General features: G+C 34.6%; 1 protein-coding gene across 1 annotated transcript in view; it reads left to right on the forward strand.

Moving 5' to 3' along the window:
* Window positions 1-1,147: 1,147 nt before the first annotated feature.
* LOC148301003 (uncharacterized) overlaps window positions 1,148-21,077 on the forward strand; it is a gene marked incomplete at its 5' end in the record, with an annotated part of 49,555 nt that continues 29,625 nt past the window's right edge. Inside the window, 8 exons of the mRNA XM_088273948.1 lie at window positions 1,148-1,432; window positions 4,466-4,528; window positions 5,910-5,996; window positions 6,908-7,150; window positions 8,279-8,359; window positions 9,251-9,400; window positions 11,083-11,166; window positions 11,627-11,749. Coding sequence (XP_088130074.1) covers window positions 1,148-1,432; window positions 4,466-4,528; window positions 5,910-5,996; window positions 6,908-7,150; window positions 8,279-8,359; window positions 9,251-9,400; window positions 11,083-11,166; window positions 11,627-11,749 — 1,116 coding nt within the window. The remainder of the gene's footprint in view (window positions 1,433-4,465; window positions 4,529-5,909; window positions 5,997-6,907; window positions 7,151-8,278; window positions 8,360-9,250; window positions 9,401-11,082; window positions 11,167-11,626; window positions 11,750-21,077) is intronic.

A 21,077-nucleotide genomic window follows, 5' to 3' on the forward strand; every position in this document is an offset into this window, starting at 1 on the left:
TAAGGAGTTTTTCGCTTTGTATTCGTTTTTTACTAAGTTATTAAAAGATTCGCTCGTGAATTTCGCGAATATGCTCGCAAAGTAATTGAAATGTAGAATTGAGTATTATTTTTTGACATCTCATCAAAGATGAAGAAGAATATGGAAGTCTGGGCATTTACGGGACTGACGACCGTCGTAGGCTGGTTTAAGTGATCACTTTACATACGTGTAACATTCACCAATTCTACCCATTATTAACAACCACACTACTCAAATTCTTGGAAGTTCTATCTATATATATGAACCAATTTAGATTCATTGTTCTTGAATCAGTAGAACTTCACTAGAGACATCTATTGGTGAGACGAAAAGAAACTTCACGTGTCTAAAGTGATCACTTAAACCAGCCTATGACGGTGGTCAGTCCCGTAAATGCCCAGACTTATGGAAGTTATAGACAGACTTATAGAATATGGATTCTTCTTCAACTTTGATGAGATGACAAAAAATAATATGAAAAATAACTCGTATAAAGATAATCCAGATTTGTGAACACATATTTGGACACACTCAAAATGTTGTTGTCAAAATTAGGTAATTAAAATCTATTACAGATATGAATTTCCTCACAAAAGCTAGGAAAGTAAATATTCTAAATTGGTTTGCGGGCGGTTTCCATGGCCTGTGTGTGGGGTGTGTGGGGTATGTGGGGGGTGTGGGTATACATTATATTTTAGGTTATAATAAAGGGCACTGGAAAGAATCCAATAGATATTATCAGAAATAAAATTAGATTAAAAGTGCTAATATAAACAACAAATATTTGATTTTAACAGAAAACAAAACAATAAAAAAGATGAACATAAAAAAATGTTAGCAAATATATGCCATATGAGTTGTACGTTTAAATAAGAAGGTACTTAGTTCTGTTTTCTCAATAAATAATTTATTTTTTTTTAAATCGAAGCAAACTTAGGTAATTAATGTCTAACATATAGTCTTTGTGGAATGAATTAAACAGTTTTGGAGCTATCAAAAATGAGTGTCTTTGCGCGAGTCTGGATTTGCAGAAACGGATTTCTAGTAAATTATTGGTATTCTGTTAATATTTTTAAAAAATAAATGTTGTCAAACAATGGTGATTTTGAATGGCGATTTTTTTTAGTGGAAGAAATTTTGGAGAATTATAAAGGAAGTGGACCGTACAAAATCCCGAAAAAATTGCTCAATAATGACGCCGTTGAAAAACAGCTGCAAATGATGCATACAATGAGAGATTCCTCGTCAGATAAAGATGATGAATCTGATTCTGACGAAAAAAACAAGAGGAGAAATAAACATAAGGCCCTCAAGAACCGGAACCGGGACTCCTCTTCATCCAGCCAAGAGTCTGAATCTTCAGAGGAAGAATCCAGGACTCCGAGGAAAAAGGGACACGCGAGTGATAAAGGTAATCCATGTTATTTGTTGTTTTAGCATTCACTTTGTGGTAAGACATGATGAAATAAAAGAAAAGCACTTGTTTTTATTATGACGACTCGTCTCAGAAGCTATGCTTCCATCTTCAGGTCCAAATGTAAACTGAGTTTACATTTAGACCTGAAGAACTAGTCGTTAAATTAAAATGAACTCAAGTGCTAAAAACCAAGTGTTTTTCTTTTACAAGGTAATCCATCATCGCCATACTTTTGTATAATCAAGAAAACATTTGTATCTTACAAGTTACATATATCGCCCACTCCTTTCAAGAACGTCATAAATCAAAAAACTTGATTTTTCAGGAGACCGTTTTTAAAGTTTCAAAATATAATACAATGTATTAAAAATAAATATCAAGGCACTTATTGAACTTTTTACTGTGCAACAGATCTTTTTAGGTAAAACCTGAACGATTTTTCTCCATTTGAAAAATATTCAGTAAGTTCAAAAAAATAATTAAACAATACATTTTCTTCAAAATGCAAAAACAACACTTTCTGCCCTGTGGCGGGTAAATATTAAGTTAAAAATATGCTTTTTTTGCTGGGATATAGTACATTTTCTGGGCATTCCGAAAACATGCACAACTGAAAATTGACGATTTTTGATTTATGACGTTCTTGAAAGGAGTGAGCGATATATTATCTATTTTGTATATTAAAAGCATTGTTAACTTTGTGGTACGGTAATATAACACTCTCCTTAACATTCATCATTCACTTTGTGTATACCACTTTAATAAACTTTAAATAACACTATTTCGTGACTACCAGTTTCGGAATAATCATTCAATCATCAGGTCAAATGTAGATTAAAATGAAAATTTTTACAAAAGTAAAAATTGAATGAAGACAAATGAATCACAGTGGGAATATTTTTAAAAGTGGACTTGTAGTTAAATTTAATTGCTTATTTTTTATCAGGTTTAGAGACGTAAGCCGCTTGTGCCTTGGTGCTTGGTGCTATATTTATATGGTTCCAACTCCAATATATGGAAGTGAAACATGGAGTTGGCAAAAGAAGGATGAAAGTAAACTGAATGCAATCGAAATGCGATCTCTCAGAAGAATGTGCGACAAAACGATGTATGATAGATGTGCGAATAGTGAAATAAGGAAGGAATGCAAAGCTGAGATAAGCATTATCGATAAAATTAAGAAAGGTGTGTTGAGATGGTTTGGACATGTAGAACGAATGAGTGGGGAAAGAACGGTAAAACATATTTATGAGGCGAATGTAAGTGGAAAAAAGAGCAGAGGAAGACCGAGAAAAACATGGCACGATCAGGTATGCCAAATACTTGAAAGTGGTCAGGTTAAGAGTCGTAACAATCAGCGGGTATGTATGAGGAGATGCGTGAACGTGGAAGAGGCGAAGAATGTTTGCAAAGACAGAGTGGTGTGGCGTTCTATTCTCGTTAGTTAGTTAGTTTAAAATAACACTTAATGAGTTTTGTTTCATTACACATGACTATTACTATTACTTTTCAACTGCACATGAAAAGATCTGTAGTTTTCGAAACTAGTCGTGCGTAATGCTAATAAAACTCATTTAGTGGTATTATAGCATATAGTATTATAGTGGTAGCATGGTATTATGTATAGTGGTAGCAGCGTGATGGTTAGTTAGTTAGCTAGTCTTTACTAATTGCTTTACTTATTTATATTTTTTCTGGATTATCTAAACAAAGACTAGATTATCTAATTTTTAAAAAAAACTTCATGTGCAAAAAAGAAATGCGGGCTTATTGCTAAAAACAATATCATCCAACCAACCAAAAACAGACTAGCGATATTTTTAAAAATGTTTGATACCATATATACCTGTTTCCAATCAGAGGGTAGATAGTGCTTGAACATTTGAAAAAAAAACATAAATTACAAATTGATGATAATAAGGAAGGCAAAGGAAAAGTGGAGTTTAGGGAAGGAGGTAGAAAGGAAAACTGAGGGAGGAGGTTTGATGGACAGGATATTACACAAATTATTATTGTTATTTACATGGTATTACACAAAGTGAATGATGAATGATAAGGAGAGTGTTTTATATTATCTGCCAATCCATGACAGGTCATATGTAATCATCTCATATACATACCATAAGCTGATAATAATTCCTGGAATGTGCTTTGTTAAATAATCTGCATTTAACATCTCCTGATTATTCTATCTGCAATCTTTCCTGATAAAGAAATTACTCCCAAGCAGCTCCATAATTATAACAAATACAATACGAAAATCTTTTAAACTTAAAATTTAATTTAATTGATTCGGTAGTTATTTTGTGGTAATATCTATGTGTTTTTAATTTAAATTTTACTCGGTTAGTACCACTGTCCGCCTCCGCAGTGTAATGGTCAGCACGCTCGGCTACCGTTCTAGAGGTCCCGGGTTCGATTCCCAGAGGGGGGTCTAATAAATAAAAGTGATTTTTTCACTTTAATATTTATTCAATATAAACCCTGGACTGGTACCTGAAGTGAAGGGAGCGAGTGTTTTTGCCTAGAATTTTCACTCATGAATTACATGAAATTATAGTAACTTTAAACATAAAGAGTAAATCCACTCACAAGTAGGCATAGGCTATGAAACTTTTAAAGTTGAAGCCTGAGTAGGGACATGATAAACGGTGTTGCATAAGCCGTAGCTAGATTTCAGAGTCACTTGGACGTTAGGTAATTCACTGAAGTGAAGGGCTGATCACCTTTCCTTCGTATGTTAACGATCAAGATAACACTGCGTTTATATGATGCAGTGCCCTATGCACCATTGGGGTGCGGATAAGGGTCCGAAAGTACCACTATTTCTTAAAATTTATTTCGATCCATTTGGCGTATGAAAATGATGCAGAATGCATGGAAACAGGTATTTCAATAGACTTTAAGAATTAGTGATATTTACCAAGTAAAATTTTATTTTTATAAGTTAAAATATTTTTAAGACTTTAATTTATGCACGAGTGTGACTCACTATGGAATGAGTTTATGTGAATTAACTCATTTCAGATCAGTCCAAGTCGAAAGGTGGACATAAATCTAGAAGAGATTCGTCCCATGAAGAGAGTGAAGGTAATTATTAATACTTTAAGCTGCCGTTCTACTTACTGTGGGGTGTAATTCTTAAAAGGTTTTGTTATTATCAAATGGATAAAAATCAAGTCTAAAAAAACACGATACAAATGCAGGAAATACTACACTCAGACAATTGTGCAGGTGAAAAATACACGGACAACAACTATACGCATGGCAAATGCACACATGCAACTGTGCATAAGACGAATGCACACATGCAACTGTGCATAAGACGAATGCACACATGCAACTGTGCATAAGACGAATGCACACATGCAACTGTGCATAAGACGAATGCACACATGCAACTGTGCATAAGACGAATGCACACATGCAACTGTGCATAAGACGAATGCACACATGCAACTGTGCATAAGACGAATGCACACATGCAACTGTGCATAAGACGAATGCACACATGCAACTGTGCATAAGACGAATGCACACATGCAACTGTGCATAAGACGAATGCACACATGCAACTGTGCATAAGACGAATGCACACATGCAACTGTGCATAAGACGAATGCACACATGCAACTGTGCATAAGACGAATGCACACATGCAACTGTGCATAAGACGAATGCACACATGCAACTGTGCATAAGACGAATGCACACATGCAACTGTGCATAAGACGAATGCACACATGCAACTGTGCATAAGACGAATGCACACATGCAACTGTGCATAAGACGAATGCACACATGCAACTGTGCATAAGACGAATGCACACATGCAACTGTGCATAAGACGAATGCACACATGCAACTGTGCATAAGACGAATGCACACACGACAATGTGCCCATGACAAATGCACACGGAATGATTGCGCAATCATTGTTGTTCGGTTGTTGTCTGTGTATTTTTCATGTGCACAGTTGTCCGAGTGTAGAATTTCCTGCATTTGTATCATGGTTTTTGACTTGATTTTTATCCTTTTAATATTAACGAAACTTTTTAAGACAAATGCATATTTGCCATGTGCGCAATTTTCATTTAAACAAATGAAAATGGCGCACATGGCAAATACACATTTGCCCAGTCATTCATGCAACTATCACGTCGGTTGATTACAAATGTATATTCCAATAAAATACAAAACAGAGACTCTGGTTCCCACATATTGGAGCTCGATATACAACGATCGAACATGGAATAGTATTTGTGTAGAAACCCCGATGTCCAGCCACTCTGTGGAAAGGGTTTGGGCCAGGCCACCTGTTTTTGTGTGTCGACTCTCGCTCCGTTCGCCTGGAACTGTTACTCATTGTCAAATATTACACTATGGGTGGAACGAGAAACGCCTCTCTTTTGTTGGAATATGCACATTCATATAAACAGGTAGAATGTGGAATTATTGTTGTATGTTGCAGATGAGAGTGAACTGAGTGAGTGCGATAGAGGGGAATCTTGCACCAGCACTAAGGTGAAACACTTCAAGAAATATTCTCACCCTCACTGTGAGTTTGCTTTTATGTTATTTCTTATCTCATATGAAGTTGTATGTGCTTAACCTTTAGCTACTGAGGTGGGTTAAATTTCACGTACCACTGACGTGGGGACCTCAGAGCTCCGTATATATATATATATATATATATATATATATATATATATATATATATATATATATATATATATATATATATATATATATATATATATATATATTTATATATTTATATATATATATATATATATATATATATATATATATATATATATATATATATATATATATATATATATATATTACGTGAAATTTAACCCACCTACTGAGGTGGGTTAAATTTCACGTAACCACTGACGTGGGGACCTCAGAGCTCCGTATATATATATATATATAAATATATATATATATATATATATATATATATATATATATATATATATATATATATATATATATTTATATATTTATATATATATATATATATATATATATATATATATATATATATATATATATATATATTTATATATTTATATATATATATATATATATATATATATATATATATATATATATATATATATATATATACATATATATATATGTGTGTGTGTGTGTGCTTATATTTAATAATACTAGAAGGTACGAGTGTGTCATGCGGGGGGGAAGGGAATAATTCAGCAATTTTACTTTCTCAAGGCTTGAGCGGCCCCCACCTCAGCAGTTAAAGGTTAAAAGAGTTATTTTAGAATCGGGTAAGTAGTATTAGTGTTCACGATCTATCCACGACATCATGGCTGTCTCAAAATCTTTGTATCCTGATTCTGCAGTTCTACTATTTTTCGCAAGATGTTGGTTATTATATGTTGTTTTCCTGAATTACTTGAATCAAAGTGACAATAAACATGCGTCATGTTACAGTGAAGAAGATCTTGCAGAAATATTCGGGACGAGGTCCATACGATATTCCTCATAGATTTAGAGACGAAGAAAATATTGAAAACCAGCTGGGCATTATTTTGGACAGCGGTATTGACTTTAAGAATACCAAAAAGCAGACTAAAAAACCACCACCTTCCCCCGAGACGACCAGAAAAGGCACGCGTCGCAATACTTCCAAACCAGACGACACAGGCGCAAGGAGCAAGAGACATGAAAAAAACAGTATGGAAACTTAATATGTTGATTGATATGTAGAACTGAAACTGAACTTAGTAAAATTTACTCATCCACTCCATTATAAAACTTGCGCAATATAGTAGAGTCACGAAAACTCCACAGTCCGGATAACGCGGTCACACCCTGGCAGCCAAAAAAGAGCCAGTTTTTGCAAAGCCGGCTAGTTGATTTTCATAAACCTTCCCTTCTCGGTGTTGTTTACCTTGTAATACCCTTAATATCTCTATAAATATAATAAATACAACGCTAAGATTTTAGATATTCCTCCATAACATATTTACGCGTTGATTTAAAAAATAATATCAATAATATTCAGAATTTATGGGGTACATCAGAGGTATTATATATATAAACAGCGCGTGAAGAGTGTGCAACAACCGCAACACTATATTCGCATCTCACTCTTACATAATTGCACTGTGCAAGCTTGAGGAGCTCAAAGCTCAATGTTCTCTGGCTAGCGTTCAGTAGCTCCTGAGCTTCCCACAAGAGTGGACCTATGCTTGTTCCGTGAGCGTTGTCAGATGGTTTTTTAATGTTTTCAGCAAATAAATCTAAATCATTATAATTTTTTACTTAATTTATAATTTATTTAGGGGATTAGCTATGAATATCCGTATTTTTCCCATTTAAAATCGCTATTTTTTTAAATTGTGTAGTAACTACCCAACACCGGGACGCAAATTTTATTTTAGCACTAGAAGGGAAAGGTTAAAGACAGCTTTTTGCCTTGGTAAAGTATTTTTCCGTATTATGTCGTTAAATTATCTGCAAATTACTGTATATGTTTGTACTTGTTAATTTTTATTTTCATGTATGCAGTAAAGGTTAATAAATAAAATGTAGTAAATGAAGTATGTATTTGGGCAATTTATTTTATGTAAACAATACATACAAGTACAGTACTGTATTATATAAGGAAACACTTATACTCATTTTTTTTTAACCGCATTTCTAAAAAAATAAAATAAAATACATTAAATGTTTCTTAGGATTGTGAAAATCTTCAAAATTATATATTTATATTTTTGTTTAGAGCCAAATGAAATTACATTTTAAATGGATGTGTTTTTTTAAAATATATATGTAATCATTATTTTTTATTTATTGTAGAGAATCGTGATAAATGCGTGTACGGTGAGAAATGTCACAACACAAATATCGAGCATTTCAATAAATTTGAACATGAGCATTGTAAGTATTTGTATGCTATGGCATATCGTATTTCTTAGGTAAGGTACTGCATCATACAAACGCAGTGTTATCTTGATCGTTAACACATGAAGGAAAGGTGATCAGCCCTCCTTTTCAGGTACCAGTCCTGGGTAATATGGAATAAATATTAGAGTGAAAAAAACACTTGTATTTATTTGACCCCCTGGGAATCGAACCCGGGACCTCCAGAACGGTAGCCGAGCGTGCTGACCATCACGCTACGGAGGCGGACAAATATATATATATATATATATATATATATATATATATATATATATATATATATATATATATATACATATACATATACACACGCACACATACATATACATGCATGTGTGTGTATGTCGCTCACTCCTTTTTAGAACGTCATAAACAAAAATCGACAATTTTTTAGTTTTGCATGTTTTTGGAATGCCCAGAAAATGTACTATATCCCAGCAAAATTGGCATATTTTTATCTTAATATTTACCCGCTACAGGGCGGAAAATGTTGTTTTTGCATTTTGAAGAAAAGGTGTTTTTAAATATTTTTTTGAATTTACATAATGTGTATTTTTCAAATGGAGAAAAATCTGTTGCACAGTAACAAAGTTCAATAAGTGGCTTGATATTTATTTTTAATACATTGTATTATATTTTTAAACTTTAAAAATGTTCTCCTAAAAATCAAGTTTTTTGATTTATGACGTTCTTGAGAGGAATGAGCGATGTGTGCGCGTGTTTTCATACAGATATTTAAGTAAACAATATCATATATCAACTAACACTTAATTTCTGGCTAAATACTGTGGGACACAACTTATCCGCAATGGAAAATGGCAGTCTTATCACAATCCTTGATATTGCAATGTGTTTATTTTATTCCAGTGGAGAGTCTCATATGGAAATTCAAGGTGGCTGGTCCAAGCTGCATTCCGAGCCATTTGATGAGGGGCAACGCCGAGCAGCAGTTGTTACTGCTGCTCAATAATACCGAAATAGAGAATGCTAAAGCCAACGCCGGTGGAAATGCTTCAGGTACTTAACAAAACGCTTAGAGTGTCAAAAATGAGGTCTCTAAGAAGTGTATCAGGCAAGAGTCTACGAGACAGAACAAGAAACGCCAGGATGATGGATGATATGCGAGATCAAAGATGTCGTTAGGTGGGTAGGTAACGAAGGAGACAATGGTATGCGCATGTGAAGAGAATTGAATTATCCAGACTCCCTTACATCGTACTGTACGGCCAACCCCAAGGTAGACGACTCCCGGGCAGACCACCAAAGACAGCTGGGAATCGACCTCGGAGAATGCTAATCCCTCTAATAACAAAAAATTGCCATTTTGCATTCCCTCTAAACAGCGATCTACTACTGCAGTGCAATACGATACACGTCTCCTTCCCATGCATTTACTTGCCACTTTGCCTCGTAATACAATTCTTCTTCTACAAACCTTCATCCGCACACCGATGGTACATAGGGCGCTGCATCATATAAACGCAGTGTTGTCTTGATCATTAACATATGAAGGAAAGGTGATCAGCCCTCCGCTTCAGGTACCAGTCCAGGGTAATATTGAATAAATGTTTAAGTGAAAAAATCACGTATATTTATTTAATCCCCCCAGGGGCATCGAACCTGGGACCACTAAAACGGTAGCCGAGCGAGCTGACCATGACACTACTGAGGTGGATAGTACAATACTAGTGTTTTATATGTTTTTTGACATCTCAACATAGATGAAGAAGAATATGGAAGTCTGGGCATTTACGGGGCTTACGACCCGTCATAGGTTGGTTTAAGTGACCACTTGACACACGTGTAACATTCACCAATTCTACCCATGATTGATAACCACACTACTCAAATTCTTGGAACTTCTATATATATGTTTCAATTTTGAAACGTGGTGCTTCAATCACTAGAATTTCACTAGAGACATCTTTTGGTGAGATGACAGAAGCATTTTATTGAGCTGAAACTTTTTCATGCCTATGACGGTCGTAAGTCTCGTGAATGCCCAGACTTCTATATGCTTCTTCAACTATGTTGAGATGTCAAAAAAAAAAAACACTAGTATTGTATTATCCACCTCAGTAATGTCGTGGTCTGCTCGCTCGGCTACCGTTCTGGTAGCCGAGCGAGCTGACCATGTGAGGAGAATGGAACCATCCAGACTCCCCTACATTGCACTGTACGGCCAACCCCAAATGTAAACGCCCAGAATTCCATATTCTTCTTCATCTATGTTGAGATGTCATTCGACATAGGACTCACCGGAATAAAGTCCATGTCGAATGACATTCGACATAGGACTCACCGGAATAAAGTCGATGTCGAATGACATTCGACATAGGACTCACCGGAATAAAGTCGATGTCGAATGACATTCGACATAGGACCGGAAAGGGTTAAGCCTAGCCTATTGTAAAATTATTTTAACTATATTTGCTAGGTATATTAATTTTTTTTTTGCAAACGATTATAAAATATCAAAATTGCTTTCATGCGACCATTATTATACGGGGACCCATCAAACTGAATGACGTAGACTGAAAAATATTTTAATGAGTTCGGGTATGCAACCCCCGGTGCTTTAGTCATTGCTGGCATCTTCCCTTTCCATGCCCGCATAACAATATATTTGGGATACAGATGAGGTAAGCGAGGTAGCTCAGGGTGCGGTCATTTCACTAATAACATATTTTTCTGCCTAGGATCCCAATCGCGTCCTGGCTGTTTTAATGAAAAATGCATCGACACATCTGAAAAACACCTAACAAAATATTTTCATCCACATCGTAAGTATAATTTTGTAATTTTATTTGCAACATTTGTCATATGTGGAGCATAGCCATTTACTCCTCCTTCAGTATTGTCTGCTTGAAACAGCATTGTTAATCTGGTCAGTTTAAGTGTAGCTTGCTTGAAACAGAGCACTATCAATCTGCTCAGTTCCATATTTTTTTGTCTTTCTCTTTGAATAATAAGAACTCGACAGAATCAAAAGCTTCAAAAAAAACTAAACTTCTTCTTCATCTTCTTGCTCAATGCTGAGCGTCGTGGTCTTCTGGAATGTCAGGCACTTGGTGCACAAGTCCCTCTCCATTCTTCCCGGTCCTGGGCCAACTTGATGGCAGCGTTTAGCGAGGATCCGAGAATACTAAACTAAATACGTCTTAATAGATCAATTTTATCTGCGCTTAGTACGGTAGTAAACATCGCTCATGTGGTTACATCTGAAGATTGTTTTTTTTTTAGTGGACATGATTTTAGAAAAATATAAAGGAAGGGGATCCTACGATATTCCGTCTGATGTAAAATATAAGGATAAAATCATTAAGCAGTTGGACACATTGTTAGAAATCCGCGAGAGACAAAAGGGTGAGTACTAATGACAACTATAAACTGCTCATTTTCCTTAGAGCGTTATACCCCAATTCCAGAAAGCAGTCTTTTATTCTGGGAGTTAGTAATTCACACTCTACGGCATATTAACATGTATATATGTATTCGTATATGATTATATACCTAAATTCATTTGATTTTCTTTCAAGTTTATTGTTACAATGATTAAAGATAACACTTGTTTTTTACCACTTGAGTTTTATTATAGACTACATGTTTCAGAAGTTAAACTTCCATCATTCAGGTCCGTATAATAACTAAAATATAAAATATAAAATTGTTCTATAAATAAGGAGAGGGGAAAGTAAGGGGAAGGGGTTAGTCAAGGGGCGTCCCAATAGAAGACGCCATAAGTGTTTTTATGAAACTATTATGTGATTCAGATTTAGATGATTTGTATGTAAAAGAAATGACTAGAATTTATGATATTTGTACATCTCAAAATTATTTTGAATTTAATAGCTTAATTTATGAACAACGAGACGGACTCCCAATGGGTTCTCCTCTTTCGCCAGTATTAGCTGATATGTTCCTTAATGATTGTGAGACAGAATTATTAAATTCTAGTCATCCTATTGTAAAAACATGTATTTTTAGATGGTTTAGGTACGTTGATGACATTTTTTGTATTTTTATTGGGACTGATAGACAACTAGATTCATTCCTCACCCACATCAACACATTACATAATAATATTAAATTTACTATGGAAAAAAATGACGATAATACCCTGAATTTTCTTGATTTATCGATTAAAGTTATAAATAATAAATTAGATTTTAGTATATATGGTAAACCTACACACACTGACACAGTCATTCCAGCTGATTCCATTCATCCTATTTCACATAAAATGGCCAGTTTCCATTCATTATTAAATAGACTAATTAATATCCCCCGCAGTAACTCAAATTATAATCGGGAATTAAACACAATTAAAGTAATAGCAAAAAACAACGGGTATAATAGCGCACTAATAGATAAATTAAATTAAAAATAATTTAACCAAAAAATACATATATTCAGCTCCTAATAATGATTCAATCAAAAATAAATCTTGGCGAAAAATTTTATATACGGGTTCAATAACTAAAAATATTTCGAAAATCTTACCCTCCCATATCCAACCTGCATATTATACAAATAATAATTTACATAAAATCCTCGATAACTCAAAATCTAAAATTGATTTATTGCAAAAAAGTGGTGTTTATGAAATATGTGATAAAAAATATACTGGCCAAACTGCGAGAAATTCAAAGATTAGAATTAAAGAACATCATAGCGGTCTTGTTAGTAATTATTTTTCGGAATTTGCAAATCACATAATAGATACTGATCACTCATTTCACTCTCATAAATTAAAATTATTACACCTTGTTCCATATAAAGGCCAAATTATGAATTATCTTGAAAATTTAGAAATCCAAAAAAACCTTAATTCTAATAATAATTTATTAAATAATATATTGTTTCAAAATTCTTCACCTTTGCTTTCCATTTTTCCTTTGCTTTCAAACTCCGCCCCTTGACTAACCCCTTCCCCTTACTTTCTCCTCTCCTTATTTATAGAACAATTTTATATTTTATATTTTAGTTACTATACAGACCTGAATGATGGAAGTTTAACTTCTGAAACATGTAGTCTATAATAAAACTCAAATGGTAAAAAACAAGTGTTTTCTTCAATCATTGTAACATGTCTTACCACAAAGTTAATGCCGAAACAATAAATAAAAAAAGTTTATTGTTATTCATTTAAGCGTAATGTTAAGAATAAATAAATAAATGCATTTCGCCAAACTCAACTCCTTAGAAAATAGTTATTTATCGAGTTATTGACCTTTGTCTGTGTCTGACACATGTGAATGTTAGAATGTTTCATCTTCCTTTTCTAGGTATGTTTACAAAGGTCAGGGAAGCAATAACAGGGAAATAGCGTAAAGTGCAATATCCTTAACAATTCCCGGAAGAGGCGTCAATAAATAAATCAACTATCTTCCAACATGTTAATCATTCATTAATAGTGTCATAAGGCTCTACTTGGTTTAGACATATTATGGCTTAGTTTAAACATATTATGTATTGAGGGATGTGGACTCGGAGTAAAACAAGACTCTGACTCAGATTCCTATATTTACCAACAACATGACTCCGACTCTAAAAAACTCAATTTCATCGGGTTGTTTACTTCGCATAAAGTCATTTTTTTGTTATTACAAAGGAAACATACCTCTGATCCCTGCTATTATAAAAATTGATAGAGAAACTTGAGAGAATTTTGTTTATGTAACGCAATGATGTCAACATGTGGACGTGACCACTGCAGAATGACTGGAAAAAAATGCGCGCAAATTGCGTGCGAATAAAATGAGAAACAAATGCTCTTTGAAAGGAGACAAACACATTTTTGTAGACTTTATGCATTAAATGGATCTCGGTGATTCACCATATCGGCGCGATTTGCGCCTGCAAGCTTAATATTCGTGCACAATGCACATTCACAATAATAATTTTGAAAATGTATTTTAAATTTTAACGAAAAAGTAGTTGGGGCACTCATTTTTTACGACTCCTACTCCGACTCCACAGCCCTGATATTATGACTTGGCTTTGACATATTATGACTTAGTTTAAACATATTATGACTTGGTTTACACATATTATTATATGACTAAGTTTAAACATATTATGACTTGGTTTAGACATATTATGACATAGTTTTAACATATTTTGATATGGCTTTGACATATTATGACTTGGTTTAGACATATGATATAGTTCAAACATATTATGACTTAGCTTTGACGTAGTTTTAACATATTATTTCTTGCTTTATTTTAAACATATTATAACCTGGAATTCAGACTTCCAAGGATTCGATAGAACACGAACATGTATCATGATGTATTATCTTTTTATTCTAAGGGAATATGAAAGTCTGGGCATTTGCACGGCTAACGACCTATCATTGGCTGGCTTAAGTGATTGCTATACGCACTTGTGTTTACCATTCTATATAGGATAATGTGTATTGTAAATATTATTATTGAGGAACATACTTCATACCTTGTTTTACTTAAAATATGTTATATAAATTTAAGTTTGCTAATTAATTTTATTATGTAATTTTTGGAAAAATTCAAATTGTATTGTAATATTCAAAGAGTTCAGTTGTTGCTAAAATATACTCTAATTGTTTGTTTAAAATAAAATGATATATTTCATGTTAGTTTTTAGTACATAAGACATAATATTAACCTGTCCGGGATTGAGTTTCAGCAGACAAAACTGTATCTGAGAGTGAGTTTTTTTAATTACACCAGTGAACATGATTTATATAAAAATTATCCATGTTTTATTTTGTGTGTTTTCTTTGACAGCGTCATTACCATGACGTTGCACAAACTTTGTTTTAAGTAAAATGTCGTGGGTAAAACAGAAAAATAATCCAGTGTGGTTTTAGTGTACAAATTAAATTACAGATGGCAGTACAAGTGCCGTTTTAGAAATAAATGTCACAGGGCTTTAGTTATAAGTGCGGGCGTTCATGTTCGCTCATACTCCTTTGTAGAATGTTTTGTTTGGAGGAACATGTATGGCTATACTCCCGGACAGATTAAGTACGCTTAGTTTTTGTTTTAGTAATACATAGTAAAAAAAGTTTTTTTTGTTGAGGTTGTTCCGTATAGTCTTAATATTATAAAATTAATAAATGCAGTTGCAAACAATTTGTCACTTTAATTTGTTGAACACGAATGCCGAAGAAGGCTGTGAACGGTACGCAATGCTCATTGCACACCAAGTAGACTTACCAGGAGTCGCGCTCGTATGAAGAGGTGAACAGTTATGCCAAAGGCAAGTGTAATACTTTGACCGGGTCATATAAGAGTATATTCATAAATCCGGTTAAAAGTTTCACCTCACAAAGAGTCCGCACATAAAACAGGTTACGTTATCTAAACTATCACATTCTTACCGATGTTCCTTTTCTCTTTCCATTTCCTTTCCTATATAGCAGTAACGGTTCCAACCCACACGAAGTGAAGTGCGGAGTTGTCAAAATAATAATGAACTAGGCTGATAGCGGGCGAAATGCGATCTCTCGGTGTTGAAAAACCACCTACAACAGATGTTCCAATGGACAAGTAAGGAGAGAATGTGCGGAAAAACCATGTACATACAACAGATGTTCCATTGGACATGTCAGGAGAGAGTGCAAGGCTGAGAAAAGCACTACATGTTGATAAAATCATCAAGGGTGATTTAAAATGTGGGACGATTTGGACACGTGGGAAGAATATGTGAAAAAATTAAAATAAAACTAATTTTTGATGCGAATATAGTTAGAAATAGAAGCGGAGGAAACTTGACAAGTGGCCAGGTCAGGAGCCGGAATAATTGGCTGGTATGTGCGAGGAGATGCATGAATGTGGAAAAGGTGAAGATTGTTTGCAGATACAGAGTGGTGTGGCGTTATATTTTCTTTGCCTACAGCTATGAAGAAGCGACGTGGTAGTTAGATTTTCTAACAGTAATATCTTTCACCCTCCTCCTCAGTATAAGGAAATTAAACCACAATCTGCCTGCGTGTGAGAATTGCATCTTGCTACATCTGTGCCATGGACTCTCACCCAAACTGCCACAATGGAGATAGTTAGTTAAATTTTCTATCAGTAATATCTTTCACCCTCATCCTCAGTATTAGTAAATTAAATCCCAATCTGCCTGCGTGAGAGAATTGTACCTTGCTACATCTGTGCCATGGACTCTCACCCAAACTGCCACAATGGAGATAGTTAGTTAAATTTTCTATCAGTAATATCTTTCACCCTCATCCTCAGTATTAGTAAATTAAATCCCAATCTGCCTGCGTGTGAGAATTGTACCTTGCTACATCTGTGCCATGGACTCTCACCCAAACTGCCACAATGGAGATAGTTAGTTAAATTTTCTATCAGTAATATCTTTCACCCTCATCCTCAGTACATATTAGTAAATTAAATCCCAATCTGCCTGCGTGTGAGAATTGTACCTTGCTACATCTGTGCCATGGACTCTTACCCAAACTGCCACAATGGAGATAGTTAGTTAAATTTTCTATCAGTAATATCTTTCACCCTCATCCTCAGTACATATTAGTAAATTAAATCCCAATCTGCCTGCGTGTGAGAATTGTACCTTGCTACATCTGTGCCATGGACTCTCACCCAAACTGCCACAATGGAGATAGTTAGTTAAATTTTCTATCAGTAATATCTTTCACCCTCATCCTCAGTACATATTAGTAAATTAAATCCCAATCTGCCTGCGTGTGAGAATTGTACCTTGCTACATCTGTGCCATGGACTCTCACCCAAACTGCCACAATGGAGATAGTTAGTTAAATTTTCTATCGGTACTGCAGAGAAATGAAAGCTTAAGTTCTTTGGCTATTTTATAAGGGGAAGAAATACGCATTAATACATATTGTATTATACTAGGCAAAGTGGAATATAAATGCAGCATATGTTAGAGCTGCCCTCTCTGCCCTCCCTGCTACTCTCAAGTGATAGTCGACATCAGGGGGACCTGACATGACACATAAAGAAGGTACAAGACCTGGCTTAAAAAGTTGAACTGGGAGTGGTTCCACTGTAGCACTAATTCCCTGTTTAGAGCGGCTCCAGAAAAAGTTGCCATGATGATTAGTGGATTGCCAGGAATGCCACAATTAAAAAATATATATTTGTAGTAATGCATCAATGCTGTCTTGAGAGGGTTCGGATGTTAGAGGTACATAGATTTCGACCGGAAACAACAGAAGCCTGTACTATCATATGAAGTTAGATTGTAGCGCCATCTCTGATCGGTAGAAATAAACAAAAAGCTACTAAAATTAACACCATTAGTGTGACTAATGCACAGGAATGCATATTATTTATCTCTCTTTGCTTAGTTTATCTTTTTTTCAATAAATCTTATCAATTAATTTTTCCTGTAAAAAATGACACATTCGTCGCAGGTCTTATCACACAATAGTCATTTTTTTAAACATAGTGATATGCTTTGAAGAAATTATACAAAAATAGACACTAACTACCGTTATCATTTTAATTCTTGTGTTTTTCCTGCATTATCAAAATTATCAAATTTTACATTAAAAAAATGAGAATTTTAAGTATCTACATACTTGAACAACGTGAAATTTAACCTTTGGTTACCGGGACTTATGGGGGGTTACCATACCAGAAAAAAGGCGATTTAATTATAAAAATTCTAAAGTAAAATGTGTTTGATAATTTGAAAATACTCTAAGCCATTGTTGAAACAAATCTGTTTTTTAATTTGATCTTCTGTTCTCGGAGTTTAGGTAAATCAATGCATGCAATGTTATATATAATCCACTAACAAGTAAATGCTGCTCTCCTCATGTCCACCTCTTTTTTACGTCATGCGCATAACACTGAAGATCAAACGATTCGCCGACATAATTGCTGACATCCGGTATTGAAAGAAATACACACCCCTACTGTATTTCCTTTCATGACAAAAATTCTCCCCAGTATGCGGATTTTGTATGGAGGATAGGTAACGAAACACCGATCTACATTCTCTATAATTGTGACGCACTCGCTCGCAAATGAAGTCACATCCTCGGAGGACCACTACTAGACTCCGAGAAGGTGAAGCTCTTACCATCGAGACAGGTCGTGACCTACATGACTCATGTAGGTCTTGAGAGTGAGCTATAATAAGGAGGGAGGCCACAACAGACCTAATATGGTCGCAGTGACATAAGAGATGCGAGATCCCTTGACCTTATAAAAAAAATAAAAACAATAATTCCTTTCAATACTGGATGTCAGAAATTACGTCTGCGAATCGTTTTACCTTGTGGGAATCGAACCCAGGGCCTTTTACCCACTAACCACCATGCTACGGAAAAAAGTAATAATAAATAATGTTGGTTTTCTAAAGCTAGTCTTGCGTGCACGCGGATCTCCAGTGCTTGGTTTATAGCGTCGGAATTATATTTTCCAGGAATTTGATCAACGTTTAGATAAGGAATTATCTCGCAGATAAATACATATCTGGTCGTTTTTCATATTATTATTCAGCACAATATTATTTAGTATTCCGGCAGACAGTGTTAGAGAAACAATCGCATCTTTTCGGGGGTAAGCTGGCTTTCTTTCCTTTTTATTAAAAAGTAACCAAAAATAAATCAAAATACTTAAGTAGGTATCCATTTACAGAATAAAATGAGCGACCGGGGAAAAAAGGGATGTCCTTACGGGAAAGACTGTTACAGGAAGAATCAAGACCACATCTTGGAATTCCATAATTGTGAGAGATTATTTATGTAATACATAATAGTTCTATGCACATACATGTATGTAACGGGTTATATCAAAGATTCCCAATCGTTTTCATCCCATAGACAGCTTCTCATTTTATTATTCGTTTTCCGTAGGCCACTGCCGGCCTAGTATTGAATTTTCCTACGTTTATTAAACTTAAATATGTTTTTGACAGCTGAAATACAAAAAGGTTTTATTTTAGGTGGACAATTGGTAAAAAAAGGAATTTAAAGCTTTGTTGAAAAGACACAAAATGCGAGTAAATATGTACTTGGCTTTGCAACAAAACAAATCAATACCTTCTCACATAATGTTAATATATAAATAATACTCTTCATAAGAATGATCTTCATTCTTCTCGAAATGAAACAAGCTTGTGCAATGTTTTTTGCACATGTCTGGAAAGTTGTTAACTGCCAAGTTTTTCTCGGTCTTCCAGGAACAGAACTTTCCAACTACATTCGCTTCGTAAATTTGTTTTACCGTTCTGTCCTCATTCATTCGTTCCACATAAAAACTATTCTCACCTTTTTTTCGATGTTTCACCATTTTGACAATTAAAAAAACAATAGAATATCATTATTTTCTGCTTCAAATTCAATTTCGTTCCTTATCCAACTTTTTAATAAATGCGCTGATGAACGCATAAATAAATAAAACCTATTTAGGTTAATCCAATCCGTAAACGTACGCATATTCAAATCTATCAAACGAGGCATGCTTTTATAAAATTTTGATTCTGAACAAAAATCTGGCAAATAAATGAAGTGACATTCTTCTGTTTCCAAATGTCAAAATTATGTAAGAAAACTGTCATGATGTGAAAATTGTTTTATGCATATTTCTGTTCCAAGAGCTTTGTACTCCCGACACAATGTTCTTCAACATCATAATCAAAATAAAGCTAAGGAAAAAGATTATTTGATAAAAGGTTCTGATTACACTATCACAGAAAGAGGTGTAAGACGGAGTGATAAGCTATTATAAAGATAACCATATAATTTCCACCTAAAAAATAATTTCTACTTCTTGCACATTATTCTAATCCATATCCGCACCCAATGGTGCATAGGGCACTGCATCGCATTGACGCAATGTTATCTTGATTGTTAATTATATGAAGGCAATGTGATCACTCCTGCGACCACTTCAGGGACCAGTCCTGAGTCTCTCTCTCTCTAGTCTCAATCCTGCGGATTGGTCTGTAGCAACAGATGACATCTCTTTCGCCATTCTCGCCTATTTTCGGAAGTCCTCTTCAACTCCTCATACGTCGAGCAGCCGATATCTTCGAATAAGTTGGTATCAGTCCAGAGTAATATTAAATAAATATTAGAATGTAAAATCACTAATATTTATTCTCACCTCCCCTGTGAATCGAACCTGGGACCTCCAGCGCGGTAGCTGAACACGCTGACCATTACATTACGGAGGCGGACTAATTCTTGCATATAACTGAAATGAATTGGCTTCAATCAGCGCAAAAATCTAGAATCGACCTCGCGACTTTTATAACACCCTTTACAAGCCCAGTGAACTCTAGGAAACTTCTGCCGAGAACTCTTCTTTTTGTCCTTATCCACTTCTCGGGAGAGAGCAACACACGTCATTCCTCAGCCATTCCTCTTCTATCCAATCCTCTTATATCTTCGACCGTGGAATCAATTAAATCTCCACCCGAAGAATGCTCCTTCTAGAAAAGTTTGAAACATGACTATGTTTAGACCTTTATTATTTCTTGTTTATTATTTCCGTTATTATTTATTATTTCTTCTCTTTTTCGGGTTCCTCTGCTTCTCGTTATCAGGTCCTCACCTGATTCTACACCTCTGCCTTCCTTATTCTTACATCAATTTAGATCCTTATAATACAATAATCATTCTCATTGTAATTTCTCAAATATCTAAGTATTCAAATATTTCTTACTATATAAGTACTGTGAAATAATTTGAAATATTTAT

The sequence above is a fragment of the Brachycentrus maculatus genome, unplaced genomic scaffold (genome assembly GCF_059751285.1).
Source record: "Brachycentrus maculatus isolate JH-2025_06_01 unplaced genomic scaffold, ASM5975128v1 h1tg000620l, whole genome shotgun sequence".
NCBI lineage: Eukaryota > Metazoa > Arthropoda > Insecta > Trichoptera > Brachycentridae > Brachycentrus > Brachycentrus maculatus.